At 41.0% G+C, this 27,005-nt stretch overlaps 2 protein-coding genes across 4 annotated transcripts; one reads left to right on the top strand and one right to left on the bottom strand.

The window, feature by feature from the left end:
* Positions 1-431: 431 nt before the first annotated feature.
* Positions 432-21,322, bottom strand: lrrc8aa (leucine rich repeat containing 8 VRAC subunit Aa). Of its 3 annotated transcripts, XM_075455918.1 has the most exons (5): positions 21,119-21,322; positions 14,553-14,616; positions 9,412-13,617; positions 5,942-8,066; positions 432-4,691 (listed from the first exon to the last, which is right to left on the bottom strand). In XM_075455918.1, exons 4-5 carry the CDS (start codon positions 8,054-8,056, stop codon positions 4,416-4,418), a joined length of 2,391 nt encoding a protein of 796 aa, XP_075312033.1. In that variant the 5' UTR covers positions 8,057-8,066; positions 9,412-13,617; positions 14,553-14,616; positions 21,119-21,322; the 3' UTR covers positions 432-4,415. The 3 variants fall into 3 exon arrangements, with proteins under 3 accessions (XP_075312033.1, XP_075312031.1, XP_075312032.1); XM_075455916.1 differs by lacking the exon at positions 14,553-14,616; XM_075455917.1 differs by lacking the exons at positions 9,412-13,617; positions 14,553-14,616.
* A 2,524-nt stretch (positions 21,323-23,846) lies between these two features.
* dnlz (DNL-type zinc finger) lies at positions 23,847-26,812 on the top strand. The gene is made up of 3 exons (XM_075455765.1): positions 23,847-24,248; positions 24,379-24,518; positions 26,323-26,812. The coding sequence occupies exons 1-3, from the start codon at positions 23,934-23,936 to the stop codon at positions 26,474-26,476; spliced, it is 609 nt and encodes a 202-aa protein (XP_075311880.1). The 5' UTR covers positions 23,847-23,933; the 3' UTR covers positions 26,477-26,812.
* The last annotated feature ends 193 nt before the right edge of the window (positions 26,813-27,005 follow it).

A 27,005-nucleotide genomic window follows, 5' to 3' on the forward strand; every position in this document is an offset into this window, starting at 1 on the left:
GAAAACATACTGACTTCAATGATGTTACTGCAGAAAAAGATCTATCATCCAGCCACCTTATATGTAAGTCAACGCCCTCTCTGGAAGCACAATGTTGAAGTTGCCATTATTTGAACATAAACTTTCACAGCAGACACTTTAGATACTAAATCCTAAAAAAAAAAAAAGCACAGGCTTCAATAACAATGTTAGTCAATAGGAATAAAAGTAGGTGAACCACTTTAAGGGTTAGGTATTGTGCATGTAGATTTGCTGCCTGACTGGAACAAATAATAAACGTGTTGTTACTGCTGTCAATCAAACCTGCGACTTCCTTACCAAGACGAGCCAAGTGTCAGCAGCAGCAGACGTCTCAGTCAAGAGTTCACAAGACTTCCCTCTGAAGGCTGAACCAGCTACGGATGAATAATCAACAAACTCAACAGCAGGACTTAGTGTTTCGTGTTAATTTTATTATCATGTGTCAGAATGGTACAAAAGTATGATCTTAACATTCAGAAATCCAAGTTCCACTATGACAGATGCTTAAAAAGCCAGTGTTCAGTTCACTTGGCAAGAATTCATTAATAAAGGTATTTTTTTGTCCACCTGTAACACGGACAGAGCTGGTTGACACGAGTCTGCCCATTCGCTTTACAGTTTATATTCAAGGAGATTGCGCTGGGGGTTAAGTGGGTGGACTTCTGCATGGCTATAGTGCACACAAGTTCAGCATCAACAAACTCATGCCTCAAAAAGAAACGTGGATATGATTAAAAAAAAAAAAGCATCAATTTGCTTTTATAAGTCTCTTACAGGCATCAGAATACAGAGACAGATTCATTGTACACAGTGGATATAATAGTGTATTTAAAAAAAAAAAAGAAGCTTTATACATAGATTAAAACATGGCAGTTCAGTCATTTTACCAATACTGAGATTTTAGGCGATTAAAATGAAATTGTAACCTTCTCAACCTTCTCTGTTCAGTTGTGTCAGCAGACCACCCGTTCAGTCTGCTCTGAAACCTTCTGTGGACCAAATGTACCAGTTTGCTCAAACCGGTACATTTGGTGCAATAAAATAAACCAAAACAAAATTAAATAAAAAAAAAAACACAATCATAGTTTAAGACAAATGACACGACTTAAGGCATACATGACACGCATACAGAACACGTTGTCTGATGTTCTGCTGAAATAAAAACCTACATTTCAGCACATCTTTAAAGCCAACGTGTCAACACGAAAACAGGACGCTTTTTGTGTGGTGCAAGTTAAATAAAAGTGCTCGAGTTTTCTTGGAACCAAGCAGGGTGTCGTTACAACTTCCTCCTTTTGGTTTTCCACAAACATCTGACTGACCTTAGCACAGACCTTGAGCTGATCCGCTAACGCTGACACGGGGGAAAGGGAGTGGGCTGGAAGTGAAACGCATGACTCAGAGGGAAGTGGTGGACTCTGTAGCTGAGTCATGGCTCTGGAGGACAGGAAAAAAATAAAAACTTTTGGGGAAAACATTAGCGCACGTCCTTCACGTACACATGTGGGACGGACAGAGACCTGATTGCAGGCGTCCTACGAGATCATCCACACTCACACATCCATATGGAAGAAGGAATTTTGGCAAATTCAGCTATTCTGAAATAGTGTGAATCAGTTTTCCATGGCACTCTCAACTTCATAACTCAACATTAACAATAAACGCTCAAGCAAAAGTGGAATTTGGATGAGAATGAAACTAAATCCACATTTTTGTTGCGACTTTCCAAACTCTAAAGACACGACCAGCATGTTAAGGTCCAAACGCCGTTGATAACACAAGAACTGCTGCCCGTATAAAGGTGATTCTCAATCTGACACTGACGCAGGAGGGAGGCTCACTGGCAACTGCACTGCACCACAGTGGTTGGTGTTACAATATCAAATTCCCTTTTCAGTGATGTAGACGATGTCCTGCAGGCTGGGCCCGTCTTTCTGTGGCCAGTTACAGAACCACGGTGCATTAAAGTCTTTGTGGTAAAGCTTTGTGTTACCACCTAAAGGACTGCGTAGGTTGTGTTTTGAAAGACCTGTTTACTTGGCACTGCAAACATCAAACTAACACAGGTTTAATAAGATGAAGTACCATTTTAGCAATTAGTTTGTTTACATTTGAATACTCTCTGGCGAATCCGACGTTTCCTTTCATTTACTGCTTTGCACCCCGTCATCTGCGCTCTGACCTTTGCTTCCAACTTTTGATCCGCTTGCTGTTCGGGACATTTAAAGCTCAGGCTCCTTTTCCTGCATTTGAAAATGGTGTGAGAGGACTTCCCCAGTTGTCCTTTTGGAAAGGACATCTGCATGCAGCTTAAGGCCTCAGTCAAACAAAATTTACTGCGAACAAAAGTGCAGCTGAATGGCGACGCTGAGCTTCCTCTGAATCTCTTAAAAAGCAAAAAAAAAAAAATTGAAAGGAGCCAGCTGGTAAGAATAAAACCACACGATACACATTAAAACAAAGACATTAAATATTTGAGCTATACATTTTACAGCACAAGAAGAAAAAAAAAAAAAAAGGCCCCGATGATGTTTGTGATCATTAACGGGGTATAGCTTGTAAAAGCTAAGGCCATATTAGCAACGAGAGATGTCTGGCAGGAGTAAACATAGCAGATTTGATCCAAATGATGCCATTAAATCCCAGGTCTTAACAAGAAAAGTGTTTCAAGCAGACAAAGCATGTTGCACTAGTTTGGAGCATGGATATCACATAATCTGCAGACTTCTCTCGACAAAGCAATGCTCCCCCCGTGGAGGCCGGTCCAAACCAGTTCCCTTCGCTCTGTAATTTCCTGTTTGTCGTCCTTTGCCTCGTGAATGAATAAACACATCAGGGACGAGTGGGCACTCCCTTCTTCGGAAGCACGATAAATACACTTCAAGAGCTCATCCGAGAACAACTGGGCCCTTGAGTCAACGCTTCTCTTTTTCAGACCGGTAGTGCCTGACGACATAGGTTCCAGATCTCATGATTCAAAACATAAGGAGAATAAAAAAGTACCTTGATTGGTTTTACTGATGTGAATCTTTTTCTGCTGAATGAATACCTTTGTGCATGCCTGCACACACACACACATATATATATATACATATATATATATATATATATATATATATATATATGAATTTGAGCTAACTTTGTGTGTGCCGGGGAATGAGTATATGGTTACACTTCAGTCGGTGAAGCAAAATGCACAAGCTCTGAAAAGAACAAAGGTCACTTAAGATATCCGACTGCATTTAAAATTCAGATGCTTAATATAAAAACGGCTGCGTAACGCATTGAGCCTTTCGAGGCCCAAATGATATCAATGCCTGGTTGTATCTTGAAGTACGTCAAAACAAATTCTTCTCCTTTTTCATGCACTCCAAAGAGACAAAGCCCCTCTTATACAGACACATGTGCGTTGTGTGATTTGAAGTGGAGTAAAAGAAGCAAATGCCTGTCAGATACTGAAGTAAACAGGATGTTTGGTGATGCAAAACTAAGAGTCCAAGAATGATTGTGGATTCCTCCACCACAGCTCCCCGAGCAGTTAATAGTCCGCCACACAGGCTGATGTTATAATTTAACAACTGCTGGGTGCTTAGTTTCCATTTATTTTCACTGAATAATTCGACAGCTCGTCTTTGAAGTTGTTTCCACAAGTCTTTTTTCTTTCTTTCTTTTTTTTTTTTGGAGTTAAGGCCTAAGCTGTGAGATCATCTGTGGGATGATTTCTAAAAATCTCCATCAAAGTCACGCTGTTCAAATAAAAAGATGCCTCCGAGCAAGTCGAGCGCAAAGGGAGCCTTAAGAACAGCACGGCCAAATCCTCATGCCTCAACAGATTGGCTATTGTTTGTTTGAAACATCTGTACGTATAGTTGAGCCTGACTACACTGCAAATACATATGCAAAAACTCACCAGAGGTCTCAAGTCCAGAGAAACGCAGGCAAACTTTTGCATGTATCCTGTACACAGCAAAGTAATGATCGTGAGCACCTTAGGTTGTGCTGTTAGCTCTCTCCGATATCAAAGTTTGCTCTAATGTGGCATGCATGTTTGGCATCACCTGCCCGCATCCTTGGAACTCCGATCCGGATGAAACACAGAAAAGCCACATTTCTGACCCGACTCTCCCTGGGCTTGATCGTGACATTTGTCCTTTACAAGCATCAAGAAGAGTTATTTCCAAACATATTTGGAGGTCTTTGACATCCTTACTCTTATTGGTCCAGACATCTTCTTTTTTTTTCTTTTTTGCCTACATGGTCAAGGCTGCTGCATTTCTCTTACGGTTAGCTTAGCTTTAAAAAGAAAAAAAAAAAGAAAGAAAAAAACTCTCATCCGTTCCTCTGATCCAAATTTCTTTGTTTGTTTGTTTTTTTTTCTTCTACAGCGGTTTGGCTCAAGCTTGCTCCTTATCAGCCCTCCAAAGCTGCTCTTTGACCTCTGACGGCAGAGTGTTGAACAGGTCTTCCTCCACCACCAGGCCGCTCCTCTTCAACAACCGGCACTCTCCGAGCTCCACCGGGAGGCACTCCAGGCGGTTCCCTCTCAGCTCCAGCTGGGTCAGCCCAGTGAGTTCTCCAAAGCGCGATGGCAGCGTCTGTAAGCAGTTGTTCCCCAAATTCAGAGTACGCAGTTTCTTACACTGGAACAGCTCCGGAGGCAAAGTCTCAATCTGGAGAGGAGAGGACAGAAGGCAGAATAATTAGGGCTCTGAACATAAAGGCCGACTTGTTAACTTCTTAAACCATATGTCCAGATGACAAAGTAAAGGGGGCAGATGTCTCAACCTGCAACTTTAGGCTTGAAGTCTCTGCACAAGTATAGAACACAAGAAAAAAGGAAACGCTAAAACCTGCATCAGAAGTATCAACTTGTAATGTTTGTGCGCGTTCTCGGTGCTCCACAAACTCGTTTGCATAAAATCAAAAACTGAGTCCAGTCTATTTTCATAGAGATGGCTTCCAATGAACTCAAGCACAGACACATTTAAGGTTACTCATATTTACAGCTCATTTGCATCATTAAAGTGCTGAAAACGCAAAGGCCTTAAAAACACGAGAGACATCACAACAGTCCCATTTAATTGAGCTATTTGGGGCTGCTTGCAAACCCACTGGAGGCTATTTTCAGCACGCAGCCACACGAGCAAAGGCAGTAAAATAAAGCAGCGATAGTAACCTTTACTAAAAACACATGATGTTGTGTGCATGCTTGTAAGCACAAAGAAGAACATGTTCTGCTTGTTTGTTTGGAATTTTTTTTTTTTTTTTTTTTTTCCCCTCTCAACAAAGCTGCATCTCCAACAATTAAATTCTTTGATTGTAAATCAAATAAACTACTACTACCGTGACCGATTTTTGAGTTCAGGACCATTTTAAATGAAACCTTTGCCCTAAGAAGAAAAAAAAAGGCGTTTTATCCGCATTCTCCTCAAAGTATGGGGGGATTTGTGCAGTTGTACGGTAAAAAGGGCAAAGACTGCGTCATATTATAATAACAATGTGGTCTGAGAGACAAAATGTGTAAGACTGTGCATAACAAATGTTCTGCAAAGCTTTATTCAAATATTATTTGGCCTGAAATTAGCAAAAACATAGTTTATATCTAATGAGGGAAACCACAGTTTAATATATAGATATATACACATAGACTCTATAACACTATTTTCAAGAAGTTCTTCTTCTGAACATAACTGTGAAACCCAGTGACAGCATTATCTTTAAAGTCATAGTTATAATCCTGGCAATGAACTTCACAGCCTCGTGAGTACTGACCTTTGAAAACATCTTATCTGGCCTTTGAGATTATCTTAGTCTTACACGATAGAAACATCGAAGAATGGACGCAGGAACATAAAACGAGACGGACTTTTACTAAACACCTAAACATGCTCTGGACGAATTGGATCTTTGAGCCTCTTACCCTGTTTGCGGTCACGGCGAAGTACTGCAGGTTCTGGAGGAAGCCCACATCAGGGTGGATGCTGGTCAGATTGTTGTGGCTCAGGTCTAAGAAACGCAACTTGCGGCAGAAGAAGAGCTGGCTGGGGATTTTCTCGATCTTGTTTCTGTTCAGATACAGCCTCTCCATGTTGGTGAGCGTTCCGATCTGAATGGGGATGTAGGCGATCTGGTTGTACCAGAGCTTCAGGCACACGAGGCGGTGCAGGTGCTGGAAGCTGATAATCTCCTCTATCGTCTTGAGATTGTTGTCCTTGAGGTCGATCTCCTGCAGGTTGTGCAAACTAAAGATGGAGTGTGGGATGCGCTCGAGATCGCAGCGAACAAGCTCGAGCTCGGTCAGGTTGACCATTTTCTTCAGGCTGTTGAGCACCATCAGCTTGGTGCCCTCATTATTGATGGAGAGCTTCTGAAGATGCACGCCCACATCAGTCACCACCTGCGGAAGCTTCGTCAGGTTGCTTTTCAGACGCAGCACTTTGAGACTTTTTAGCTCTCTGAGCCCATCGATGACGATGTAACGATTGTTCTCGGCGCTCAAGTTCCCCGTTAGGTGCAGCTCACTGAGGTTCTTCAGGCTGTAGATCCACAGTGGGATCTCCTTGATATCAGTGAACTTGATGTGGAGTGATTTCAGGTTCTCTCGTAAGAAAGCCAAAGCGGGAGCCTCAATTTTAGCGGGAGTGTGGTAGAGCCACATCTCCCTCAGGTTGGAAAGCTGAGCGATGATTGGTGGGATGGTCACATCTGGGATGAGCTCCAGCTTGAGCACTTCGAGCTCCACCAGATCGAAGACGGTGTCTGGGATCCCACTGAGCATGAAGAGGTGCAGCTCCAGCTTTTCCTGGGAGTTCTTGGTGATACGCTGCCTCAGCTTCTCCAATGTCCACTCGTTGTTCAGGTTCAGCTGCCTCAGCTTGTTCTCACTAACCTCCGACAGAAATACAGCAAAGCGCTTGGAGTAGAGGGGGTCATACTGATCTATCATGTGGAGCATGAAGGCAAAATCATTCTTCAAGTCAGGGATATCGCTGTAGCTGCTTTCCTCGCGGATGGATTCAAAGGAGTATCGTTTGAGGGAGCGGCTGAGCATCCAACAGAGAGTGTACATGCAGATGAGACCGTAAACCACCACCAAGCTAATGTAGAAACAGGCTAAAATCTTGAAGAGAGTTGCTAACGGGTGAGCACAGTGAAACAGTTTGTACCCTGTAAGTTTCTCAATGTCCACCTGGCACTCTATACTGAACCTGATGTTTCCTACATAGTAGGCCGTGTAGCTTATGATGAGTATGAACTTGATTACCTTGATTATGGTTTGACGTATGTAAAGACGGTACACTATATCACCTTCCTCAACGTGGATCCTAAATTTCTTCACCTTCTCAAAAAGGGCCTTGGCCTGCTCCCCTTCCTTTTTATCTAAAACCCCAGTTTCAGAGCGGTCCACGATTCCCTGTTCAATTCTGGACTTGGTTCGCTGGAGCATGGGCACGCTGGCCTCAACGTCCTCGCTCACGCTTGAGGCCTTCTTGTCCATCGAACCGTTCATTTTCCCCACAGGTTTGGGGTCCCTCTCCTCCACCACGGTCTCAGACAAAGCCCTTGTTGTCCACGGGGAATCAAAGCACTTGAGTAGGATGGAGACAAAATGTTCCAGTTTAGAGCTTGTGCGGGGGAATTTGAACCAGAAGTTGCTGCACGCCAGGAAGATGAGGGTGTGGAGCAGCACCAGATAGGGGAAATATTTAGCAAACCAGTGCAGTATGTTCTCATAGCAGACGGCATCGACGTAGTTATACTGATGTCGGTCGAGGTCGTACTGAATGCCTTTGGGCTCCGGTGCATAGGGGGTGGTCAAATTTGGGACGGGCATGGTCTCGCATGACTTGTTGACGACCCACTTGCAAGGCAGGCAGATCATCTTGTCCTGCGTGACCTGCAGCGTCCCACCGAACACTGAAATCATCAGCATGACGATTGAGATGTAGTCGGTGAAAACGTCCCACCATGGCTTCAGGATGCGGTACGCTGGCTGAGTGTCAGCAAAGTACCGGAGCTCTGTGATGGGAATCATGATGGTTTATCTAAAAGAAAATAGAGACAAAAGAGAATCAGTTTGTGAAATGACAAGGCAAAACATGATTTATTGTATTTCGGCAATGTTACAGTTGGGAAAAACCTTAAAGTGATACTCCGGAGTAGATTCAACCTGGGGTCATTTGAACCGTGATATCCAGCCAAGTAGCCCACCCGCAGTTTTTTCGATATTGGCTGAACATCAGCTGAGTTACTGAGTTATCCCGAATAGCTTAGTACAAGGGTTAATGGATCCTGGTCCGTATCTCCAAAATTACATGCCATGACACCAAACTTCTACAGTAGTACAAATATGGTCTGTACTCACCAAATGATGCATTTGGAAGTTTGAAAATAGTCCAGGAGTTTATTATTATCAACACAAGCCTGATAGCTTCTCTGCAGCTAAAGCTGCGTCGACGTCACTTCAGGGAGCTGGGAGCTTCAAAGTAAGATGAGGGTTGATCTACTACTGTAGACAACAAAGCAAGGCTGCTCAATTTCTTCATTGATAAAATAATTTCACAACTCTACAACATAAAAATTCATAAAAAAAACATGTAGAATATAGCATATACTTTGTTGTCTACAGTAGTAGATCAACCCTCATCTTACTTTGAAGCTCCCAGCTCCCTGAAGTGACGTCGACGCAGCTTTAGCAGCAGAAAAGCTATCAGGCTTGTGTTGATAATAATAAACTCCTGGACTATTTTCAAACTTCCATATGCATCGTTTTGTGAGTACAGACCATATTTGTACTACTGTAGAAGTTTGGTGTCATGGCATGGGATTTTAGTGTGGTAATTTTGGAGATACTGCCAGGATCCATTAACCCTTGTACGAAGCTATTCGGGATAACTCAGTAACTCAGCTGATGTTCAGCCAATATCGAAAAAACTGCGGGTGGGCTACTTGGCTGGATATCACGGTTCAAATGACCCCAGGTTGAATCTACTCCGGAGTATCACTTTAACATTTTGAAAATATTACAGAATTAAACCTCCCATATGGGGACATTTAGTGATTTCCCTTATAATGTTATTGCAACTCTCTTCATTTGATGCTTAGGGAAGTAAAGAGGAAAAACATGTCTTCTCTGACCTCTGAATTGTAAATATTTACTGCTTTTTCTAAACTCCTGCAAAAGCAAGCTGAATGTGTTTAGTTTCAATTTGAAAGGTTAGCGAGCGCACGACCCATGATTATTCACATGATAAAATACTTCTCTAATTTTTCTAATTACTTTCAAATATTCATCAAGTTTAATGTGGCAAAAATGCCAAAACTTTCTTAAAGATGATTTAAGGACAGTCCAAAACTTGTCATGGTACAAAGTAGAAAAAGTCTCATCACCGAGCAGCAAGAAGCGTGAACTCAAGCTCAGATATCACCCCCTTAGGTGCAGCTCGATCAGGATGTATAGGCCCAGACCGGAGGATAGCAAACTGAAAACACACGCGTTTTAACTGGATCTTCTCTGGAAGAAAAAGATATATATATATATATATATATATATATAATGCTGACCATTTTTTTTTAAAGAACTCTCTCCATTTATGCTTGAGAACATCTGTAAAACCAAAACTAGGTTTCACAAAGAAAATGTACGAGAAATGCAAAAAAATACAGCAAACTAAGCAGTTTTTTCTTTTCTAAAAATCAAATATGGTCGTGTCAAAGGTTAATGTTAACACTAGAACTTGCTGGTATGAAAATCAAAGGTGGACAAACACGATCTTGAAATTAAAATTTGATTATCTTCTTCTTCTCCTTACAACTCTTTTTGTATTTTGAAACATTATGTTCGATGGTAACCAGTAAACCCGTGTGATGCAACAGGTTTTAGTGAGTCAATACAATTTGAGTTAGAAAAAAAAAAAAAAAAAAAAAAGACTTGCCTTCGTTTACTTAACCTAGACCCTCCCTAAAGGGAAAGGATTGAAAAGGATAGCTGGTCAAGTGGCCACAAGAAAGTATTGTTTAATCCAGTTCAAACCAGAGCAGCAGTGCAGTCACTGTGGGCCTCCCCTGTTAGGCCTCACTTTAACACACAGAGACCCCAGCCGGGCAAAGAACTCTTAAATGTCATCATTCACATGTTATCAAAACAAAAGGAAAAAAAAAAACAGGCAATGTTTGACACAACTGGAATTTCCATTACATTTTAAACCACATGAAATACATTAAATATGTTTATGCTGGAATGAGTCATGCGAATACAACCCACTGAAGTATTTGCTCTCATTCATTATTTTCTACAACAAAACAAAAGGCAGGGAGTGTTGAATCAAGATGCTCCTTATTTTCAGCTACACCTGTCACAGGAACACACTGATAAGTTCAAGGAAACAATAACTACAGGGATCCATGCCAGACAAAATATCATCCTGTAAACAAAACAAAGAGCCCGTAAAGTCTTTAAACAGGAGCAGGACCATCTTATCATATCCAAGAATCACACTCACAGACTTCCTGAACTACCCCTCCGCAGATTGAGGATATCTTTTCTGATGAACTGGAGCCCTCCCACAATAATAAACAGCCCAAAGAAACATACCGTCATATCGTAACGTTTAACTGGATTTAAAACTGCATTCTACAGTGACTCTGCTCTTAGTTTCCTGTTTGTAGTCGGATCCCAGTGCATTTCTACCCAGTTTGTCGCTCAAACAGAGCCGTCTTTGTGCTGGAGATCCTTGACGATGAGGCTCTGCTACATGGGCTGACATTGCAGGTGAACTTGGCCACTGCTAATGCCTGAATATTACAGAACAAAATATCAATTTCCCTGAAGGACACTCGTTTATCCCAGCTGAAGCAAAATGGAAATTAAAGACTTTCTATCGCTCAGAAAATACAGAAAGTCCCACTGTGGTAGTTATAAATCCTCTAAAAACGTATCTGTGTACATCCTAATTATATCTTTAAAAGTATCTGCGCAGGTCACATGCCTTTAAAATTCTCAACATGTTCTTCCTCATTCTGTGAATTGGGAAATTGGAGCGTGCTAATCTGACCCAGCCCAGACATCTACCTGCCAGCAGCATGTCTCTGCTAAGCAATGGCCCATGTTAATATTGGGGTGAATCAGCCAAATATATACATATCAGCCAAACTTATCGACTGCGTTATGGCTTTATGTTCAATAAAGCTCAGTTTGAAATAAAAAAAAAACAGACAGCCATATCTTTGAACCAGAAAGCAATTCTCAAAAAGGTAGAAGGAATTATACAAAGTCTTAGGCACGTGGGAGTATTACAAAAATAAGGGATTCACTTTCTATGCTTTCAACCATGCAAGAACAGCACACAGCAGACATGAGGCAGAGCGTGGAGCCAAGGCACCTGCCAAACTGCTGGCAGTTTCAGTGACGAGCTAGCTTGTTCTAGCCTGTGAGCTTGAGCTTCCAGAATCGACGGTGGGCCGGAGGCTCACTCGTCTGGGAAGCTCACCGTCTGCTGTGCTAGTGACTCCTGAGATTAGCTCCTGTTTGACCAGCTCTTTGCTGGGCTTTGCATCTGCTGTGTTGCCCACCTAACCCAACTGAATGGCTAATGCCAGAAAAGAGGGGAAATGTTACCTATCCACAGTGTGCACCCACACAAATCGTGTTGGATTATGCTCAACTTTTCCCTAAACGGGATAAGTGGTTTAGAAAATAGATGGATGTAGACATCGCTTTGTATACAAGCGATGTATACAAGGCTTGAACAGTTAAGGACAACTGTCAATATTTTCCCAACAACACAACTTCGGAAACGTGTTCACCTGAACTTTACAGACATAATCTAGAAACCCGGCTGCCCACAAACGTATGTGAAAGCATTTAATTAAGAACATTCTCTCCAAGACTTTTTAATGTAATAACCTCATTCCTCTTTAAAAAAAAAAAAAAGAAACCGGGCCATTGTTATCATGTTGACATGGTGGTGGGAACAGATAAGCAGTATCAGTCAACAAAAACAATGAGCAGAATCCCCACGGGTTCTGTCCGTCAATGGCTTCTCAGTTTCAGTTTCGCTGGAGTTTCCTCCATCTAAATTTCCTCTCGCCAAGTAGAATTAACCAACATACCTTTCTGTCACCCGCTGCATAAAACTGACATTTGCTCCGAACGCCTTGCAGTTCAGCATCAGTCGGATAATGTGAACATCTTATCAAACAAGTGTAATATCTCTAAAGCTTCAACAAGCATTGATATGGTCAAAAAGGACTGCTTGACCTCTTCTAGTATCCGGTATTATGGCATTTTGTCTTGGCTCACAAAACACCAATCGTATTGTTTTAAAGAACCTCCCCCCAAATAACAAGGTTATTATCATTTTAATAGATGAAAGTGCCTCAAAGGCACATTTGACCAAAACCTGAGATCCCACCCGACCAGGCACCTTTTTCGAAGCTGTCCTGACTGGAGACATCAAGACAGGTGGAGCGACAAAGCCGGTGGTTTAACCAGGTTTAACTGGTTCTGACACATTTGAAGCTCTTTCCTTTTTCATGACTACAACGGTGATATTGTCATACTCAAGCACATATGAAAGACAATATGCATCTGAGAACAGAGTGACTCACTACCACAAAGCTGAAGCATATGGTGACGTTATATTTTCAGCAGAGGTGGAAGAAGTACTGAAGTCTTGTACTTAAGTAAAAGTAGAAGTACCCTGCGAAATATTTACTCAAGTAAAAGTAAAAGTAGTACACCAAAAATGTACTTAAGTAAAACTACTAAGTACTAAATTTTAAATGTACTTTTGAGTACAAAAGTAAAAGTACTGGGTACTGAGCAATGGGCTGTCTTTCTCCATGTCATGGCTGTGCCATTATAGTTCTTAATTACATAACCGCAGACCTGCCAATGTCACTTCTAAATGCTCACAGCAATAAACAGTATGTGTACTGAAAGATTGGTGTCAATATTGTGTGTGATTGGCAATACAGTGCATAGTTCTACTTCTAATTCTGTGAATGACAACACATTTACTAGTTTACCACTAACGGATTAAGTAATTTCCTTGCCAACATATTCTCCAACACTGCTCTGTTGAGAGCAGTAAAAGGAAAACAACAACTTATAAAAGGTGCTAGGACTTAATTTTTTTTTATCAACAACATTCTGTTACCACATCCAGCAGCGTGTACAACAAATATGGCCTAATGTATACTGTAGCATGTTGAGTAGAGAAACTATCTGTGTCTATGTTGGTGTTTTACGTGGTGCAAGAGTAAGAGAAGTAAATAAGATTAAAAAAAGACACATGCTGAATTATCAAAAACTGTATTGGAAAGGAACACCATTCACATTCCTTGTGCGGGACATTACAGTGTAGTTTGAGGGGGGGGGTTCTCAACAGGGTTCATGAATGCTGGTTGCTCAACCACTCCAAAGGAGTGCAAACCATCCACTATGAACTGTACTACGGCAAGGTCCATCGCCTTCTGTGAGGGTTTCGTGTCCTCCAGTCTCCTCTGCTTTGTGGAGCCCTCAACCCCAGAGGGTTCTGCATGTCTTCTCCGTGTTGCCTCCATGTATTCGGGGAGTAGAGATCTGTGTTTTCTCTATAACAAAAGACAATAACATTATCAGTAATGTGATATTACCACTAAAGCACAGCAATAGCAGTCAATTAAGAATGTAATACATTTGCATGGATGCAAAAGTACCAAATACTGTTTTCACGACATGATTATTACTGTAAGATAATATTAGTGTAATTTATTTTCCAGCTTTGATAAAATGGCAATTTTATAGATACATATGAAGGTGAATGCATTAACTGTGGAATAAAAAAAAATGACAACATGACACAAAATCCTCAAATGCACCAAGAAAATTCATGTTGCCCACCACGGAAAACATTTATGACCATCACAGGCAGTTTCGCGCTTGTGTGGCGGTAAGAGACACGAGTTTGCGAACCCCACAAACTAAGCTAGGGATGGCATGACTGAAATTAGTCATTTACGCTAATTCTAAAGAAAATCCCAGCAATGTCATAATGATTACCGTATGCATATACTTTTGGTTAGCAGCACATGCGGACTCGTATGATCATTTCCTCACACCCCTATGCGTAGTTGGTAGGCGAGGGAGATTAGAACTATATATGATGGCACATTTGAACACAGCGGAGTTTCAACTGCGAGCGTGGAACATGCTTCCATGATGATTCCAAACGGCTGTGAGCTAGACTAGCACTAGCTGCCACAGTGCCACACGTGAACAAAACCCTTTAACAACTAGTTCGACAAAAAAGACATTGAGGAAACGTAGCGGAGTTCTGGAGTTCAGCTAGATGTCTATATGACTTAATGTAGTTGAAACAGATTCTACCTTTGCAAAATCAAATCTGAATGTTATTTTAAAATAGTGGGCTACTCGACCGCACCTGTTGAGCCTGTTTTAACTACACTCCAGTTAGCATAGCTAATAAACCAGCATCAAGTCTGCACATAGCATTTGACATAACGGCGAAGCATACAGTTAGCCTTACCTCAAGATGCTTTTTCAAATTTGATGGCGAGTTCCTGAACGCCATCACCTCCTTCGTCTTCGGGCTGCATGGCACGCAGTTAAAAATAATAGAATTGTCTTTAAATTTTTTAAACTTGAATATTTTGTCAAGGTATGGCCACAGGCCATGGTCACGGTCACCTGCGTTCGCGTCCATTGTTCTTCTTCTGAATATTATTCATGCAAATGCTTTGCATTCTTGGGTGCTTTGAGTGGGCGGGTTGTGACTCATCAGATAGTTACCTGATTGGTTGAAATGTACAGTAGCAATGACGACAGCAAATATCCACGCAACACAACAGGAACACACACTTTTTAATGCAGTACCCTCCTCTAACAACTACTCAGAGCCGGCCCAAGGCATAAGCGAACTAAGCGCCTGCTTAGGGCCCCGCGGCCAGTAGGGGGCCCCCAAGAGCAATAACATTTTTTTGCATGTATGAGTGATGCTTTCTGTATGATCAAATATATATTATTGTAAAAATAAAATAAAATAAAGTAAAAATTTTTAGTGCTGCTGCTGATGTAGGCCTATGCACTACAATTTTTTGCACATTGCTGTTGCAGTTTTTGGAAACCAGATGACACTTTTACAGTAAACGCAATGCTTTATCACTTGGAATGTTGTGAAAATCAACCCCAGGCCGCTCTTGTAGCTGAATGTGCTACATTTTGAGATTAAAAACCATATGTGGCACCCTGAACATCATTCATCGTCATTCATTGGTATTATTTGTATGGTTGCATTGGTATTATTTGTGTTATTACCTAGGCCACCCCCTTAAATGTGTAAAGACATGTCAGACGCATTAAATTTATACTGTAGTAGGTGTGTGAATGATCAACAATCAATATTATTGGCAGAAATAGAGGGCCCCAAAATCTAATTTTGATTAGGGCCCCATGGAGGCTTTGGCCGGCTCTGCAACTACTATTTTCAGACTAAATGTAACGAGTAACGACGTCAGTTCCAGAAATGTAAGAAGTAGAAAGTACAGATAGTTGTCACAAAATGTAACGGAGTAAAGCCTGGTTTATAGTCGGTAACGCAAGACGCAACGCAAGACACAAGCCGCAACGCAAGCCCTTGGGCGGTTGCAAGCCCCCCCTTGCGTGCTTGCGTGTGTCACCTCAATTTTCTAAACTTCACGCAAGACGCAAGCGCAAGCCACTGGCTGTGGTCGAAACCGCCTACTACTTGATCGATCTGACAGTATGCAGAGCGTTTACACACAGTGCACTTCACTCCTGCCCGAGCCGAAATCAGCCGGCCTGAAAAGTTGATTTCCCTTAAGCTATAGGCTAAACTCTGTAAATATATAACTTTAGCAACATTTGAAAAATTTTCAGGCGAGAAAGTAGTCGTTTTTACCCCCGAGGTGTTGAAAATCTGACAAAATACCGGCTATTTACAAGAAGAAGAAGAAGCATGAATCTATGGAAGAGAGACTTGCCAAAGTAGGCTTGTCATTGAAAAAACCCGCTACTCCACCTACTGTCCTGGCGGTGAATCGCCACGCAGCACACGCAAGCGCCGGCAAAGCAAAATGAAGTATAAACGTCTCGAGCCATTAACATACGCGCAAGACGCAAGCGCAAGCGCAAGGGCAGTTAAAACAAGTATAACTCAGCCTTAAAAGTAAAAGTCTGCATTTTTATTTTTACTTAAAGGGGAAGTTCGCCATTTTGCACATTAAGCCCTGTTTTTAGGTAGTCTGGCACATTTAGCTGCGATTTTCGGGTCAATTTCGGGTCAATTTCGATAAATTGACCCGAAATTGACCCGAAAATCGCAGCGAAATGTGCCTTCTAACAGTTGTTTTAGCATTTGGTGGACCTATTTTTCCGGACACCGTTGAATAGCAGCAGCAAGACATCCAGCCACTAGGTGGCGATAGTGCGTTGTTTGTGTACAATACAAATCAATGAAGACGGACAATAAGGGTAATACAACTTCTCTGGAAGCGTATTTCGCGGTGATTTTCGAGCCAACGTATCGCTGTCCACCACAGACCACACGGTGAGTTTCATGTCTCTGCAAACGAAAGTTTAATGTCGTTTTATGATTGTTTGCTTGAGTGGTCATTGACTCAATGCAAAGGTGGGTGGGCTGCAGCAGTGGATACCTAAATGCTCCGTTCAGCACCAAATGTCCAAATTGTGATCAGAACATCTATAATTCACCCCAGACTACCTAAAAACAGGGCTTAATGTGCAAAATGGCGAACTTCCCCTTTAAGTAAGTACAAATTCCAGAAAAAACTACTTAAGTACAGTAACGAAGTAAAAATACTTCGTTACATTCCACCTCTGATTTTCAGCAATATACTCAAGTCACGATCTATACCCACTGGCGGTTTTAGGCATGGGCGAAGTGGGCAGCCGCCCGGGGCGGCACTTTTTCATGAGACGTGGGGGGCGGCAAGAGCGCTTAAAAAAAAAATAATAATAATAATTATCTATCATATCACTGTGTGGGAAATTGCCAAATTAGCGCCCCCTGTGGCTGCAGGCGCCCCTGCTTGCTAAAGCCTGATTCTTACTCGGCGCAACCTCGCTTTGACCCATTCTTACTAGCTGGTCGCAAATGGCGCAAACGGTCACGTGACCCAAAATTCCACCACGCCCCCCGTCGCAAGCTAAAAAATCCTCGCGCGTCGCAAGGGCGCGCACACAACTTTTTTTCTGACTTCGCGCGAGCTCAACCGGAAACAGCTGACCAAGAGAAAGGAAACATGAACACTGCAGAGACCGCGGTGACCGAGAGGGTGCGCCTCTACAAACATCTGTACGACACGTCTATGAAGTTACACTGGGACAACGTTGTCCCAAAGGACAACGTTTCACAACGTTTGACAAAGTTCGTCTTGTTGCAAAGGACGTACATTCCACCTTCTCTTCTGTTTTTGCCGCAGCCGCTTAGCTCTGAGATACATATATAGTTCTACACCCAGAGTAAATTCATTCCGCATCCACATCAGATGTGCCAGCCTCTGCTGACGTGACACCACAGGTGGCATTGTGTATGCTTTCTTCGTATGCTTTTCTTCGTCCGGTTCTTCAGCTTGTTTTCTCAACAGTGACGCCCGCTGGTCTGGAGAGAACTGCAAATGTGACGCATACTCGGCGCAAACTGCGCTTATGAGCTGAAGGACCTGTGAAGGGGCTGGCGCTTTCGATGACGTCATTAATGGTTCTCGAGCCAGAACAGTTGCGCCGAGTAAGAATCAGGCTTAAGAAGGTGCCGTGCACAGATGCTGTGAGAGAAGGGGGGAGGGGGTGTGGGGGAAAGTTCTCTGGGTCACCCAAATGAAATGGGCAAAGGGGGGGGACGGGGGATCAACTGTATATGAATGCCCTAATGAAATTAGTGAGTTAAAGTCAGTCACACCTTGACTTTCTTCCAAATAACGCACATTCATAATATTATAATTACAAACAGACCTATAATCCCTACACGTTTTAGTTTTTCTGAATTGTGTGAAATGGCTGGCTCATACAAATATGTAGAACGATTCTGTGGTCACCAATGGCAAGGTGAATTGGTTTAGTCTTGACTTCTGGACGAGTGACAGACTGTCACTCGTCCAGAAGTCACTTGTCACTTGTCAATGTCAATGTCGAGTGACAAATAAGCAAGAATGGATAGGAAAAGGCAAAAGCAGAGGAGAAACGTTCAAAACAACAAGGTAAGCCACTATGTTCTCTCTGTATGATTACGGTATCCATGTCATGAATGAAGTGCTAATGTTAATTATTAATGTTAAGTCTTACGTTTGTTAGCCTTCTTGCTATGATGCTGGCTATGCTTATACTAGTGTTTTTCAACCACTGTGCCGTGAGAGATCATCAGGTGTGCCGCTGGAAATTATCCAATTTCACCTAGTTCACGGTTTCCCCCAGTGTATTATAAGCCTGGCGGGCCGTCGTTTATTTTTTTATTTTTTTATACAGTGGTGATACCACAGACGGTAGGCTATACAGTGGAAACCGCTTATAGTGATCACGTTGGTCCAGAGCCAATTTGAACACTATAAGCGGTTGATCACTAAAACCGAATTTGTATTATTTTATTTTTTTGGCTATTTTATTTTTTACTCCCTTGATTCCTTTCTGGACGTCTGCTTCTGCCTCGCTAGCTAAGCCATGATTCGCATGCTTGCTGGCAACTGTCAACTCGTTACGTTAGCTAGCGAGGGCCAGATTGGGTGGGTGGCCGCCCAATTGGGCGTCTTTTGACTGCCTCCGGCGGGCAGAAAATGCCTTCGGCGGGCAAATACAATTTGGGCTGCTTTTAACACGTTTGGGCGGGGATTTTTGTTCTCACAACAGTTATGCATTTTATTCAGTGAATAAAAGGTTAATGTTAAAAGTGAATAAACAAATCAAATTGTGTACCTATCAATCTATACAGTGTGGGCCTACGTACACAGCAGGCGGCAGATATGCCTTAGCTGGTTGAACAGAGCCATATATGGCCCTGTGGTTGAGTACAGGTGTCGTGCCAAAAAGTGATTGTCTGCCAGAATCTGATTTGCCGCCGCGGGAGCGCGCACAGCAGCCCGTTGAGCGGTAGCGCAAAACCGTCTGCTTTTCTCTGGATTAAGCGATCATACTATGCAGATACACACAACTGCATTATAATGTAGACCTAATTATAGCTTCAAAAGTTTGACGTTTATCACGTAAAGACAATTACGTGATGCCATAACAGCTGATGCTGAAGGTAGGCCATGATATGAATGTGCCTTAAACACTTAAACACTTCCCTGCATTATACTAATATAAAAAAAAAACGAAAAAAAAAAAACACTGTGAATGATACTTGTCATGTGGTTAATGAGTAATATGTTTCAGAATTTAAGTATTACTCAAATATTAAATGTTTTCATGTGAAAAACATTGTTGGGCGTTTTTTTGCTGAAGTGTGCGGGTTTTGGAATGTGATTGGGCGGAAATTGCTCAACCTAATCTGGCAACACTGGAGGCAGAAGCAGACGTCCAGAAAGGAATCAAGGGAGTAAAAAATAAAATAGCTACACGTAGTTTTAAAATTATTTTCGCACATGTTTACATTCATAAAATGGCCAAAAATTAACATTATAAGCAGATTTCTTGATTACTATAAACAAATAAGCCTTTTGATCTATATAAGCGGTTGATTACTATATCCGTGACCACTATAAGCGGTTTCCACTGTATAGAGTATCTTAGGTGATACGGTTGAAAGCGCAATGGCAATCTGCAAATAATATGCCATTGTCGAATGTCTGTGCTCTAGTAGTGACTGATAATAATGACTATATTGTTAATATAGGCTACAGAGGATCATTTTTTTAACATTTTTGGGTGGTGGTGTGCCCCGTGATTTTTTTCAATGAAAAAAATGTACCTTGGCCCAAAAAAGGTTGAAAAACACTGACTTATACAACAATAATCCGGTTTTAATTCAACAAACACAAGATCTAATTTCACCATAAGATTGCGCTTTGCAACAAAACTTTTACAAGTTCAGTTATTATTTATTTCCATCATTTGGGTTAACGTTGGGCCCTGTAATTAGCCAACGGAATGTTCATATCTTCTGTAGGCAGTTTCAAAGACGAACATTTAACATTTGCTACAACTCTATTTTGTGACAAAGTATAGTTTACCTGTCATAACTTTAAGCGTGCCATGCATAGAATTCGAGGCAGTAACCAAGCAGCTAATTGTTCCTCCCGGAAAGAAAGGTTAATATGGCGTCTAATGACAGGTATTTAGCAAGTGAGGCAGTAAGGGCATGTTTATTTAAATTCTTACTATTTTATATTATTGTATCTCTGCTCTTGTTAAATTTCTACTTTTGTTATAATAAAAAAACTGCTGTTTGCGCAGAATGTAGTTTTTTTCTTGGGGGGGGGCGCTCAGAGGAGGACTCGCCCGGGTGTAATTCCATGTAGAACCGCCACTGTCTATACCATCAGATATGCCCCTTACAGGAAAGGACTTGTACTATTTGCAGGAAAATATCTCATGTCTGTATCATTAAACAGGCCCCTGCATGCAAAGCACTCTGACACTGCATGTAAGTCTAATTACAACATTCTTGATGCACCCAGAGTCAATTCAGCATCTGTTACCTGAACAATTTAATTGAATATTTACTGTAAATTAAAGCATGTGGCTTTTCCAAGAAGTACAGCATAAGAAACAGATTAAATGCATGTCAAAAGTCTGTATTTTAATCTGTTGTTTATGATCTCGGGGCTTTATCATAAATGTTTGTGTCGAAACACCATAACAGCTTGCTGGCCTCCAGCTCTAAACTGTTTATGTGACAGTATTCCTTTAGCTAAAATGAATTCGTGATAAATAATCCTACTGTAATGGAGATGGACAGAAATTTCATCCATTTCAGGCAACAGAGCGACCTTTCCTTCCGTCTCCCCCCACAACAATAGCCCGCCGAGCGGGGACGGGAAACGATGTCTCATCGCTATAGCACGCTAACGCGTTGCGGCATTGGGATCACTTATAGTTAGCTAGTTACACACGGACACTCACCTTTTTTATTAAAGCTGGTGACTCTCGCCTCCTCCGTACACGGGTGACACATTTCACAAACGGTTCTCAGCGACTGAGGCCGTTCAGACGCCAAGCCGGAGCCTCGTTCAACAGCCAGAGAAGAGAGAACAGCACGAAGGCACGAACCCTGCGGGCACATCGGCTCGCTTAAAGACCGCTGCCTGCGCTGTTCCATTCCACAAGACAACCGGAAGAGCTGTTCAAGCCGCTGTCAAAATAAAATCACATTATTTACTATCGTTGTTGTAGTTAGTGCTATTATGAGACAAAAACTCACATTTTTTTGTATTTAGCAGCTTCTGTGTTTTCTTTTTCTTCTATTTCCTTGGTTTGCTTAATTTTTCAGCGATCAAATTATAGTTTTACATCCAATGAATTACCATATTTCACTTCTATATACTTCTATAAAATTATAGAATGTAGAAATAGATTTGAAATATGATCAATTGTAAATTATACAATATCTGAATAATATTGTTCAAATATTCTCTATATAAAAATGAAATACTGATGACGTCAAAGAGTACAGTCATGAGTGAGTTTTCATTTAACTTGTCAACACCTGTCCAACAGGCATGTAGCTCAAAGTGCTTCTCACAAAACTGGCAGCAACAAGGAAAAAAAGAGCTTAGAAATAAACCAATTCCGAGCAGAAAATAACCATCACATTTCACAGAGAAGAGAGAAGAGAGAAAAGGAGATGAGAATTGTCACAATAATCTTTTGAGACCAGGAATATAACAGTACTGCTGGGTGGAGGATATGAATTTGAATTGATCTGATTTGAGCCTTGTTGTGAGCCTTATCAAAGAGGAAAGTTTTTTTAGTCTAATTTTAAAGGTAGAGACAGTGTCTGTCTCCTGAACCCAAAGTGGGAGCTGGTTCCTCACAGGAGGGGCCCGACAGCTTAAGTCTCTGCCTCCCATTTTCTCCCAAACACTCTTTGGACCACCAGCAAGCCAACATTTTGAGAGTGAAATACTCTGTCAGGAAAGTATGAGACTATAAAGTCCTTCTTATAAGATGGAGATTGATCATTGAGTTTTTTGTAAGTAAGGAGAAGGACTTTAAAATAGATTCAGAATACAGGTAGCCAGTGAAGAGATTTTTATTATGGGGAGAAATGACTTTTTTTTTGCTGGTTCCTGACAGTAATCTAGCTCCTGCATTCGGAATTAGCTGAAGGTTTCTCGGAGGACTGTTGGCACACCTTGATAGATTTATTTTATGTGTAAATTAAGGGATAAGTCTGTTAAAAAAAAATAACTCCAAGGTTCCTGGAGGTTACAAATGAAGGAAAATAATAAAATAACCCCCTGCCCAAACTTGCATAAATCCCTTTATACCCTTCAAAAACACTTGGATCCTTTCATTTTCTCTAAGTTTGCTTAAGGATTGCAATTAGTTATGATTTCACTGAGAGAAAATTGATATCTATTAGATACCCAGCCTGCATCTGTAATGACAGACCAGTAGCACCAATTCCCATCTCAAACACAGATTTTTGGGCACTTTCTTACAAGCAGCTTGCTAGAAAATTTCCCTGTTGTACTGAGGGGTTACAGTGGCCCAGGTGGTAAATTCTGTCCCTTCATCTAATCCTAAACTGACTAAATAACGTTAAGATCGAGGCCCATCAGGACCAAGCACTGTAATCAACTTAATTTCCCTTCTGAACAGATGTGTTGCAATAAGCCTTTAGTCATTTTCTGTCACTTTCTGACAGAACTGCAAACATTTGATGATAACTGTGGACCTAAAATGTAGTCTTACAAATAATAAATGAATACTTTTTGTAAAAATTCCTTGTGCAGAACATCAGGTAGATAGAGTGATTTAAAACATTCGGCATGTGTTTTGTGATAGAATCCTCCACCCCCGACTAGTACTTATTTGTTTATCAGTTTACCAGTTGAGAGCCGTGGGTTTTTTTTGGGGGGGGGGGGGGGGTGATAAATGTTCCTTTTCACAGTAATATGGAAATTTAGTCCACAAAAACAACAAGTGGGCTCACCACAAATTCAGTGTGACCGAAACCTCTTAGTTTCAGGCTGACTGGAGTTTCCCCAAAACAAACTCCTCCTGACCCTTCCAATGAGGATTAAGAAACACACTCATCACTCATCGCCACCTTATTCAGTTTATCATTTGTTTGGATTGCTTCTCTGCCTCCCAGGCTTGCAGCAGCCTTAGCCGTGGCTTGTTAAAATAGACTTTTAATGTGTATGTTCTTTAATTCTCCCTAAAACCTTGTTACACACTGCAGAGATAAAAACATGTCTGTGCACTCCTTGGTAGAACATGAACCGGGGTATAATATGAAATAGGGCCATGTCTAGCCATGATTTGTATCACACTGGACATTCCAGAGATATTTTGAGATTGTGTGTCAAATTTGGATCTGAGAGGTGACATCAAAGCCTTGTGTCACCCATCGTTGGTTGTGTGTGAAGAAATTGTAAGAAAGACCGATGAATAAATGCATGTAGAAATTTACATGAAAATGCTCAACGAAGAGCACAGATTCACAGAAACTCGTCTTTTGTAACCTGAGGTGCAGAATATTTAGATAACGTATCTGTTTCTTTTCATTCTTTTCATTTCAGGAATAGAAAGAGGGCTTGGATTTCAGTAAATCGTTTTTATGGATGTAAAATTTGACCCAGTGACTTTATTTTGAAAATAGTAGGATATGTGATGTCATCAACGCGCGTCAATATCCGCGTTGATGAAATCTTTGTTTAACTTCTGTGCCATAAAATAGCTTTGTGAGCCCATTAAAACACAAACTGTGATGTCAGTCTTTCAAAGGTGTCTTACTTTTACACATTTTCCAACGACGAGGCATACGGTCGGCCTGTCGTTGCGGTGTTTTTACAGCCGCTCAACCGTTTCCAGAGTCTGTGCTGGGTCTCACTGTCCGACAACCGCTACCAGGACAGGACAGCTCCCCTCACAGGACCAACGTATTTTTCATCATTTGCTACCTGCTGACAGATGTGAAGCTCGTCTCAGTTGTCGCAGAACATTCTCAGCCTCGCCGGCTCCGGGAGGAGACGCTGTCGGGAGAATCCAGACAACACATTATCATCTAGTTTACACATGCAAGGTAGCGGAGCCAGTATTGGGCATCTTTGTTTAAAAGTCTTATTCCACAAGTCCTTATTTTCTGATTCTAACCCGTCTCCGTGTGTCTTAGAAGTCCACTATCTGACCCCCGGGCTGTGTCATGTTTGCAGGTTTGCTCCACCAGGTCCACGCAGAGGATATCTAAGCCAGCTTACCACAAAGGTGTAGTGATAGTGACATGTCCGGGATGTAAGAATCACCATATTATCGCTGATAACCTCGGCTGGTTCTCAGACCTACAAGGGAAAAGGTTGGTGGTGCTTTGGTTTTCAGATTCACAGATTTATTGATCCAAGAAGATCAATCCATGTACAGCTTGCTCAGTCGATTTAAGCAGATAAAAACGTAAAAGCAAGTTAGTTTAACAAGGAGAGATCGACTGAAGTGATAGAATAATATTTATTGATACACAAGAGATGAATTTGAGACATTTTTCTTAGTCAGTTAAGCTCTGATAGATGATCTGAGGAGTTTAGAAGTTAGCGGTAGATGAGTGGAGAACAGGACCCAGTTCAGGGTGATCAGAATGCAAAAAAGGCAGTAAAATGACACTATTCTGCATTTTCACAAATCAGAAAAAGGTTTCACAAATCCCCAAACAAGGTTTTAATGAATCTATACCCTCTTTAGAATAATTATATCCAGATTTGAGCAGTGTAACTATTGTAGTTTCCATACAGGACCCATTTCAGGGTGATCAGAATGCAAAAACAGCAGTGAAATGGCCCTGTTCTGCATTTTCACAAATCAGAAAAAGGTTTTGCAAATCCCAAACAAGGTTTTAATGAATCTATAGCCTCTTTAGAATAATTTTATTTAGATTTGAGCAGTCTAACTAATGTAGTTTCCATACAGGACCTTGTTTTGGTCGATCAAAATGCAAAAAATGCAGTGAAATGGCCCTTTATGCCCACCCCTTTAATTTGTGAATCGGAGGCCGACTTCAGCGTCGTGTGGAGTTAGGAGGCGGCAGAGACTTCTGATATAGCTCCTTGGGTATTAGGAGGAGGTTGACTAAAGAAAACAGGCAATTCAAAATGAGTTCAAAGTGAATGAGCTAATTGTGAACTTAAGCAAAAGCTTCAAGTAAATTCTGGATGCAAGGGATCAACACACATGAGGCAATGCAAGAAAATAACAAGTAGCAACAGATAAAACATTTTGTCATAGTGCATACAAATATCAACCCATATAAATTAATAACTGTAGTACCTTTTTGGCAAAAAAACAAAGAGTGTATTACTGGGAATTCGCTTGACTGAACGCGATCAGTTTGTCGTTTTCTTTCTGGTGCACCTGTTTCCCGCAGAGGGAGCACAAGCTTCTTTGCTTGACTCTAAGTTGGCCCATAATGCCACAATGCTATTTAAACTTTTCTTTCTCTTCACTGACAAGCCAATAAAACAGCAAAAAAAAAGAAAAGGAGGGTTAGAAGTCAGCCACTGTTTAAAAAAATAAATAAAAAGAAAAAGAATTGGAGACATGAAACATGTTGAGCTTCAGCATTAAACGAGTCAACGTTTCACACTTAAGTTTAAAAGTTAAAAGTAAACACGTAAATGTCCTCTCCGTGTATGATAAAAAAGTTTTTCTTGATATTGGAATTCATCCCATCCTTCAATAAAGAAAATGGAAAAGCTGATAGCTGAGACCCGCTGTTGTAAACATAACCTATTGTACACTATTTTGTTATTGATCTGTAACAACATCCATGACAACATGTCATTTGATTAGAAGCCAATTGTTGCTGGAAAGAAACATTTAAAGTTGTTAACTCAAATCTCAACGATTTATTGTTCCTTTCCTTTTAAAAACAAAGCACATCGGTTAACATCTCTAAAAGTTTTTACTGAGTAATTCTGATCAAACTTATTCATGTTGAATATTTAGCTGAAAAAGCATTTTTCCCACAGAATCATTTATAACATAATTAAGTGTTCTTTATGCTGTGACAACAAACTAAACAGCATGTTTGAGACATTTACATCTCTCATTTTAAATCATGTACAACAACAGTGTATTCTAAATGACTCTGACTCTGTTTTATGTTTCAGAAACATTGAGGAAATCCTCGCTGCCAAAGGGGAGATGGTGAAGCGGGTTGAGGGAAGCGATGCCGTGGAGATAGTGGTGGATGAATCCAGAGGAGTCGAGTCACAGTGTAGCGACGTCATGGAAAAGTCAGAAAATGACACAGAGAAACAGTGACTGTGTTTTCCCTTTGTAAGATGTTTATATTTAATTTAACAATAAATACAAATCTCTGTAGCTTTTTTTTTTTTTTCGCATTGTGCTTTTTAAAGAGAAAAGTGACCATTTAAAGCAGGGCCGGAGATATTGCTGAGGTGCAAAACACAACAGCGAAACAGGAAACAAAATAAGAAGCACGGCCACATTTCAAAGAACTCAAACAGAAACAATGTTTTATAAAAACCTAAAAGTAAGACTGAAAACTAAATGTCACAAAATACCTGCATGTTTTGCAAGAATATTCTATTTCATGTTTTGTTGTAGTGTTTTTAAAAACGTGTTCTGAAATATCTAGTTGGTGTGCTGTCAATTATTTTGTGTTTTACACTTCGGTACCACCAAACTCAACCTTCAAACTACTGAGCAAAATTAACGACACTATAAAGAAAATGATGAATCCTTTATGGAATTATGATGTTGCTTTAAAACGTGTGTATATATATATATATGTATATATATATATATATATATATATATATATATGTAT

This window comes from Odontesthes bonariensis, chromosome 22 (genome assembly GCF_027942865.1).
Source record: "Odontesthes bonariensis isolate fOdoBon6 chromosome 22, fOdoBon6.hap1, whole genome shotgun sequence".
Classification (NCBI taxonomy): Eukaryota; Metazoa; Chordata; class Actinopteri; order Atheriniformes; family Atherinopsidae; genus Odontesthes; species Odontesthes bonariensis.